An 8,606-nucleotide genomic window follows, 5' to 3' on the forward strand; every position below is an offset into this window, starting at 1 on the left:
TAAAATAATTAAAATAATAAATTAAATATATTTTTTTCTTTTTTCGTGATTTCCTGCGAAACAAAGCAAAAAGGAGCATATGTCTATAGGACTTTTTTCTTAGTTTTTTACTCCTCTACACGCTCCCGAAGTTTTGCCATTTAATTTGGAAACACCCTGTATATATGTACATATTTATCAATAATTGTACACATTTGCATGTGTACTATAAATTACAGATTTGCTTGTCCCTACTGTATATCCTTTTATACTGTGACAAAATGATGCACTGATATCCTATATATACAGGGTGGGGAAAAACCCGAATATCATAGAAAATATAAGCATTACAAAAGTGTTTCAGACAAAAGTTGTAGGGTTCCAAAAGATCTATTTACTGATCATATCCGTTTGACCTTGCGTGGCGTCTTCAAGATCAGGTTAAGGTCAGATCAATTTTTTTAAATGGAATACCTTATTTTTCATTGCATATTCTTATAGCACATCTCGAGAGCTTTCCAAAACACTATAACAAAATATTTTTTCATGAAATACTTTTGGAGTTATAAGGCTTGAAAGTTACAGTACAGTTGACATTAGCATTACGCAAGTTGTCCGACAGACGGCTAAAACCTTTTGATCCCCGCCCCCCGGAATGTAAAATGGGCTTTTTTGGTATTAAATGATAGATTTTATGATGCCATTTGCATCCCTATAAACTTCAATCCTCTATCTCGAACCGTTCAGAAGTTATTTAGGTGTCCTGGTTGCAATAAATAAATTTTTAGTGCAAAAATGAAAATAAGAGAGATAATCTCCAATGGCCTTGATCTTGACAAATGTTATCCAGGACATAATCTTGAACAGCATTCAAGAGGTTTTAGCCGTCTGTCGGACAATTTGCGTAATGCTAATGTCAATTGTACTATAACTTTCGAGCCTTATAATTCCAAAAGTACTTCATGAAAAAATATTTTGTTATAGTGTTTTGGAAAGTTCTCGAGATGTGTTATAAGAATATGCAATGAAAAATAAGGTGTTCCATTTAAAAAAATTGATCTGACCTTGAAGACGCCACGCAAGGTCAAACGGATATGATCAGTAAATAGATCTTTTGGAACCCTACAACTTTTGTTTGAAACATTTTTCTGTAATACTTATATTTTCTATGATATTCAGGTGTCCCGGTACTTTTTCCCCACCCAATGTATATCCAATGCACTGAACTGGCACCGTCAAAATATCTCGTGCCACTTAGTGCGCACTGAGTGCGCACTACGCGAATGTCGTGCGGTCAAATGAACACGTGACACTAGCTAAGTGCGCATTGGCACTGCCAATCGAACACGCTCTTGACACTGAGTGCAGCCAGTGCACCCCAATCGAAAATGATATAATACATACGTTACGTCCTGTAGACGCCACGATTCTTTTCTTTCGAAAGACGGCTCCACGCCGCGACTGACGATGACATTTATGAGATTCGAGTGCAATCTCCTGTTAACAATCTGAAAGAATTAGAAGGCCTAAAAAGCTTCCACGAAAACTCATAAATGCCACTCAAGAAGGAAAGAACAACAACGCTGATGCGAGGCTGGAAACGCTAGGCTTGCGAAATCCATATATTTGCGTCATACCCTAGCTGCCACCCGAGGCAGACTAATAATTCCATATTAGGTAAAAACGCAGGGCTAGAAGCGGTACGATTACAAAATATGCCCATATAAGAAAATAACAAACACCCAAACCGCCACCCGAGGGTGACTAACAATTTCATATCAAATAAAGATAAAGCCGGCGCCACGTCGCGCCAAGACATAAAACGCTCCAAAGAAACCCCCATATTAACGTTATCTAGGACCAGACTTAAGATTGACAACGGTTGCCCTACACACGAACATCCTAAGAAAACTGATTAAACGTCACGAATAATGGTTTACCCAGCTATATTTTTCGGGGTATAATAAAATTTGACATCCACTCGGAGCAATTTTCCCGTAGACTCGAGCAAATCATAAATTACCTCCTCTTCAAAGCATTCGAGATTAACCACGATAGGACCTAAGAAAAAACGTAAATCACCGCTTGACATTGCAACTTAACAATTGCGCCAAGACAAAGGAAAAAAACGCCCCTTTTTGAGGTATAAATAGGGGCCCGCGAGAGAACGCGCGTCGTCAATAGCAGTCGGTCAGTTATTCAGTCCGTAACGTCAGTCTCTCAGTGTCAGCAATTCAGTCAATAGTCAGTCAGTAGTAAGACAGTAGAGTCAGTGAGAGGCAAGTCAGTCAGAAGTCAATAAAGTCAGTGAGAACCAAGTCAGTCAGAAATCAGTCAGAAGTCAGTAAAGTCAGTATAATTGTAAACGCGACACACACGCGCGCACGCGCACATATCGTTTAATTTAGGTTAACTATAATTTATATCCATATATTATTTGTAACCTTTTTTTATTATTTTCATTTATATCCATGTACTATTAACAATCTTTTTTTTTATTTATGTTATTATTATAATATCCGTATACCATTTATAATTTTTTTTTATTTAATTCATTATGATAATATCCATATATTAGTTATAATCCTTTTTTTTATTATTATGATTAAATAAATTTACGTTAATTTAAAAATGAACATCTTTGCCCAATAGGGCATTTATTTGAAACCCCACGTATTCCGTATTCCCACTAGCATTCTTAAGTTCGCACGTGGTCCAGTCCTGGGTAAAAAGGATTAAGTTCCTTGACCCGAAAGTAGGACCGACGTTCGCACTGCTCAAAGGGAACAGGTATCATAGGATCCCTTCGGGACGCTGACCCATATTCCAGAGCAATAAAAGGTACGTTCGACTCTCGGGTGTTCGCCTATGCGCGCATATGTACCTGAGAGACTGAGTATAAGCGTCCTTCCACACCCTCTCATTTCCCTCCTTATCTCCTTCAATCAAACTTTCCGAGAATTTGGACGTTTATCTATACTTTGATGTTCACGCCGTAACTCCATTCATTCCACCTGTGTTACGACCTGCTTCTCATGTTTCAGAATTGGTCATATTAGTAAATATTGCAAAGGAAGGCCTCGATGCAGACTGTGCAGCAAGGACCCACATGGGGAAAAAGACATTTGTGAACGTAATGGTCTTCCCCCTCTTTGCATTAACTGTGCGGAAGATCATTCTTCCACTTCCCCTGCCTGCCCATTTTTCATAAAACAAAAAGAAATTCACGCCCTTGCGGCTACAGAAAACATCTCTACCTTGGAGGCTAGGAAAAAACTCAACAGCGTTAACCTAGCCATACCATCCTCTTCATTTGAAAACAATTCCTCTCTCAATAGAGACTTTCGCAATTTCCCATTACTCTCTAGCAATAATAGCAATGCGAGCTCTGAAAGAGGGATCGGCGGTAGAACTAATAGATCAAATTATTCTGATCGGCAAACGGGCCAACATCAATAGTACCCTAAATATTCGGACGTCGCTGCTGGAAACCCTTCGGAAATCAGAAGAAGAGAATCCAAATCAAGTGGTCGAATGAGTTTCAACTCTAATACTTCTTCTCAGAACCATTCGTCTAGCAGACGCAATACACTTTCTACCTCCAATCAGGATGATGGCCACAGATACCAAATTCTGAATGCGCCTAACGGACGAACTGCATCATTTTCAGGTAACGACGTAGCACTTAGCGGCGACAACTTAAGTCACGAACATCGCAATGGATTCAAGGAGTGTGTCGCTCATGAATTCACAAATGAAACAACATCCTCGAAGTATCAGCAGATCCTTAACATATGGTACTCAAATTGGCCATTAACTGTATACAAAACGATACAAGGATTATACCTGAAGACTTTACATTAAGACAAGAACTCACATTGCCAACCAATCCAGAACCTTCCAACTTATCATACGACCGTGCACGATTTTCATACCCAGACTCTACTTATTACTACTATCAATTAACCTAGACCTCGGAAAGATGAATCTATTAAGCTATTCTGCAAACACCAATAATAATAGCTCAGGTCTTATCGTAGCCTCTTGGAATTGCCGAGGATTGAGAAACAAACTCCCCGAATTCTACTTACTAATTATGTTCAAGGTGGGTTCATTAATAAGGAAATAACTCTCTGTGTGTTTTTAGACATAGAAGGGGCCTTCAACAACGTTATTCCTTCTTGATCGATGATCTACAACGCTTAGATGTTCCAGCCCAAACTAAGAAGTTCATACTTAATCATACTTTTGAGAAGAAAGTATTATTTATTCGTGAAGGAGAACTGGAAGGACCACTCCTCGCTTCGAAGGGTTCGCCTCAGGGGTCAGCATTAAGCCCTTTACTCTTCAATTTGTACTGTGCAGATATCAACAACTGCTTGCATGAAAACACGAGGCTTCTTCAATACGCTGATGATATAGTTATATTCTCTATAAATCATAACGTGAAGAAGAAGCAAGAACTTCAATTCAGATATCCTTAGATAACATTTTCAAATTTCTCAGAAACAGAAGATTAGACCTATCACCAACCAAATCACGTTGGGTGCTATTTACTAGGGGACGCAATGATTTCCCGAACTTTCCCTTAACACTGCTCATAAATGGAACAACCAATTCCAGAGAAACTTCAATTACCTTTCTCGGTATTATTCTGGACTCCAAACTTAAAGGAAAAGAACATTGGAAATACCTGGTGGCTAAAGGACCTTACCAATATCTTGTCCGTTCTTGCTGGCACTAGATGGGGCTCACATCCCAGGTTGCTGTTATCAGGGCCGGCGGAAAACGTGGTGGAGGTGAGGGTAGACACCACTCGGAAAATTCCCGTGTGGTGAATCCAACAGTCGGCGAATTAATTAGAGACCCTATAAAAAGAGACTCGTCAACTCATCACGTGACTTATGTGTTCGCCCATATTTCAGCCAATCAGAATACGACGAGTTGGCGAGTCTCTTTTTATAGGGTCTCTACGACTCTACATATAGTAGCATGTGGAGAAGATGCGCATAACAAGCTACATTTTGCGCTTACTGCGCATCTCCACTACGCATGTGTTGCGTGTTGCTCTCGACTCGCATATGATATGACTACTATGCCCTTGCTTGCAAGTCACGTAGCATTACGTAGTCACGTGACGAGCGATACAAATAATACAATAGCGAACAAAACCGGTATTTGAGATGTCGAGAGAATGGATAAGTTCGTCATTAAGTGCAAGAGAGACAGCGAAGGAAACACCGCCAGTGCTCTTCGCCCTATTCAGCTAAGCGAACGCAATCGATGTGGAAGCGATGTGGAATCAATCTTAACCTCAAAGAGTGACGAAAATCCAAATGTTAATTGTAGAAGAGTTGATGAACATCAAGAAAATTGTGCAAATGTGACTCGAAATCGTAAGTAATTTTGTAATTGCATATTGCATAAAATAAGAAATAATGCATACAAAAATATTATTATCATACAGTATCAGTGTCATTCCCACGTTGGCAGAAGGCAAATCCTTGGCTTGAATTGAACGCAAATAAGAAAGCAATTTGCACTACTTGTACTGAAGCGTTGGAGAAAAAATTAATTTTTTCTTACGATTCACGAGCTTTGAAGTCAAAGGAAGCCTGGGTTGACACAGGATTTAACAACTGGAATAACGCTACGTCCAGAATCAAGAAACATTCAACAAGTTCATTACACGTAGATAGTACTGAAGCTCTAGCAAAACTGAAGACAGTGAACATTATTCAACATTTATCAAGTGCAACAGAAAAGCAAATGATGAATCACCGGACAGCACTGCGAAAAATTTTCAGTACTTTAAAAGTATTAGCAAAACAAGGGCTGCCCTTGCGTGGCATCAATAACGACGAAAATTCAAACTTTATACAAATATTAAAAGCACGCGCAGAAGATGTATCGGAACTGGAATCGTGGCTGAAACGGAATGGCCACAAATGGTTACATCATGATGTACAAAACGAAATATTAGAACTCATGGCTGCAAAAGTTATGGCAAAAAATCTTGTGGAAATAAGACAAGCAGAATTCTGTGCGTTACTTTTGGACGAAACTTCTGACTTGTCGAAGATGGAACAGATATCGATATGTTTGAGAATTGTTTCACAAAATTTAGTGTCGTCAGAATTTTTCCTCGGATTTTACTCAACGTCTTCCACGAAGGCCGAAACTCTATTCCAAATCGTCCAAGATGTTTTTCTTCGTTTCAATTTGCCGCTTACAAAACTTAGAGGCCAATGTTACGACGGAGCAGCGAATGTTTCGGGGAAAATAACTGGTTTGCAAACTCGACTCAGGGAAATTGAACCTCGTGCTTTATATGTACATTGCAACGCCCATAACCTGAATCTTGTGGTCCAGGATGCCATGGAAGGAGTTCCAGCTACAAGAAAATTCATAGGAGTAGTAAAAGATATGATTAATTTTGTAAAAGATTCACCGAAACGTATCTCACAATTTGAACAACTCCAGTCAGAATCAGAAAGTTCCACGAATAAAAATCTTACCCTCGCTGCCTACTGCCCAACCAGGTATAAATTTGATCGCATAATTTCAGTTTTATACAAACAGAACTTTCAGCAGTTTCATCTCATGTATTTGCGAATGTATGTTATAGGTGGGTCATGCGAATAAGTTCCCTGAAAACAGTCCGAGCCAACTACGAACCACTGATGAAATTTTTCGTGGAGCGGATTACAGATTGTGAAGTCGACAGCATCATCTCGGCCAAAGCATCAGGATATTTTGAACATATGAGAACCTTTGAGTTTTTCTTTTTTTTAACAATGATAATTGAATTACTTGATCGGATAGAAATTTTGAATAAAGACCTTCAGAACTCGGAACTAAGCGTGAATGACTCGTATCGAAAAATCGAGGGAGTAATTTATTGTATGAATGTATCTCGCGATTCCAAATTCGAGATAATTTGGCAGAAAAGCAATAACGGAGTAAAAGAATTAGATATTGATGAACCACAGCTACCGCGTCAACGAAAAATTCCAAAGCGATTAGATTCGAGCAATAGCGAAAATCTTGTTTTCAAAACTCCGAAAGAAATGTACCGCAAAATATATTTTGAAATTTATGACCGAGTTTTGACGTCTTTAAACAGTCGTTTTGATACGGAAGCAGCTCGATTTCTAAAATCTTTAGAAGCCTTTGCCGTTGGCGAATCTACAAATGTTGCACAAATTATCAATTTTTATGGAGACGACTTTGAAGAAGATGCACTTGTTAGCGATAGGGATATGTTTTTGAATCTGACGAGCAGAAGTAATGTTAAAATATCAAATTTGAGAGAAATTGTTAATTTTTTACGTAAAAACGAATGGAGTATGGGGCTCATTCCCGACTATGTCAAATTTATAAAATTGTTAATGACAATCCCGGGTTCGTCATGCACCAATGAAAGAAGTTTTTCTACTCTTCGGCGATTAAAAAATTATCTCAGAACAACAATGTTGCAAGATCGACTTAATCATGTAGCAATATTACATATATACAGCGACATAACTGATAAACTCGATATGGAAGTTTTAATGGACGAATTTATAGCTCGAAATGTAAAGCGTACAGCGGTATTTGCATTGTCCAAAAAATAAACTGTAAATAAACTGTGTATAACTGTATTTTTAAACTGGTATTGAAAAATTTAAAATTCTTGGGGGGACCCCCCCCCCCGGTCAACAATCCTGGTCACCACTCGGGCTGTACCTGTTCCGCCGGCCCTGCCAGGAAGAACTCTCCAGTCCTTCGAAGCTCTGAGTACGTAGAAAGGTCCACATACACGATCGCTAAAAGACAGCAGATTTTGGGCACAATCCCTATACTGAAACATTATATAATACAAAAATATGCGCAAAATTGTACAAAGCTCAAAACGCCCGCTAACTTTTAATTATAGCTTAGAAAGCTACACATATACACATTGTATAGATGACTCATTAACATCAGTATCCAAGAATTCCAACAATAGGGAGTGCCAGGCTCGATTTCAGGAACTTTCGTCAACCTATGCCCAGAAGGGCCCACTGGTGTTCACAGACGGCTCTAAATCCGAGGACGGGGCTCTAATCGAAGCCAGTGTCTACTCTAGGGACCTCAACTGGTTTATAAAGGATAAGCTCCCTCCGGAGGCCTCGGTTTTCTCAGCGGAGGCTTGGGCAATACTGCGAGCCATTCTCCTCGTGGAGGACCGTTGCTGCGATTTCTCTACTATCTGTTCAGACTCACTCAGCGTTCTTAAAGCTGTCTCATCGCTCCAACATAAGGACTCCAATTACCTAATATACGAAATCAAGAAGCTTACTCTGCAAGCTCACCAAGCAAGGTTTTACCATCAACTTGATATGGACTCCGAGCCACAAGGGTATCGTCGGTAACGATAGAGCTGACCAGGGTTGGGCACATATTATACACGAGATTTGTTACATAGTACATGGTATTATACAAGTATAATACATCATTTAGTTTTATACGTATTATACTTCATGTGGCACCATCTCTACATCATGTGCGTAATTTAATTATTTCTATCAATCTCTATATTATCCACGCTAAAAATCGATCCAAAATTCGCATATAAAATTCGCGAACAGACAAAGAATTAAGAG

The 8,606-nt window shown here is 39.1% G+C and overlaps 1 protein-coding gene across 1 annotated transcript; it reads left to right on the forward strand.

Annotated features, from left to right (window-relative positions):
* The first annotated feature begins 5,173 nt into the window (after window positions 1–5,173).
* Window positions 5,174–8,375, forward strand: LOC108730370 (zinc finger MYM-type protein 1). Its single transcript, XM_018460024.1, has 4 exons — window positions 5,174–5,375; window positions 5,447–6,521; window positions 6,608–7,563; window positions 7,930–8,375. The coding sequence occupies exons 1-4, from the start codon at window positions 5,174–5,176 to the stop codon at window positions 8,373–8,375; spliced, it is 2,679 nt and encodes an 892-aa protein (XP_018315526.1).
* Window positions 8,376–8,606: the final 231 nt, after the last annotated feature.

The sequence above is a fragment of the Mycetomoellerius zeteki genome, unplaced genomic scaffold (assembly GCF_001594055.1).
Source record: "Mycetomoellerius zeteki isolate Tzet28-1 unplaced genomic scaffold, Tzet1.0 scaffold900, whole genome shotgun sequence".
In the NCBI taxonomy this organism is placed as follows: Eukaryota; Metazoa; Arthropoda; class Insecta; order Hymenoptera; family Formicidae; genus Mycetomoellerius; species Mycetomoellerius zeteki.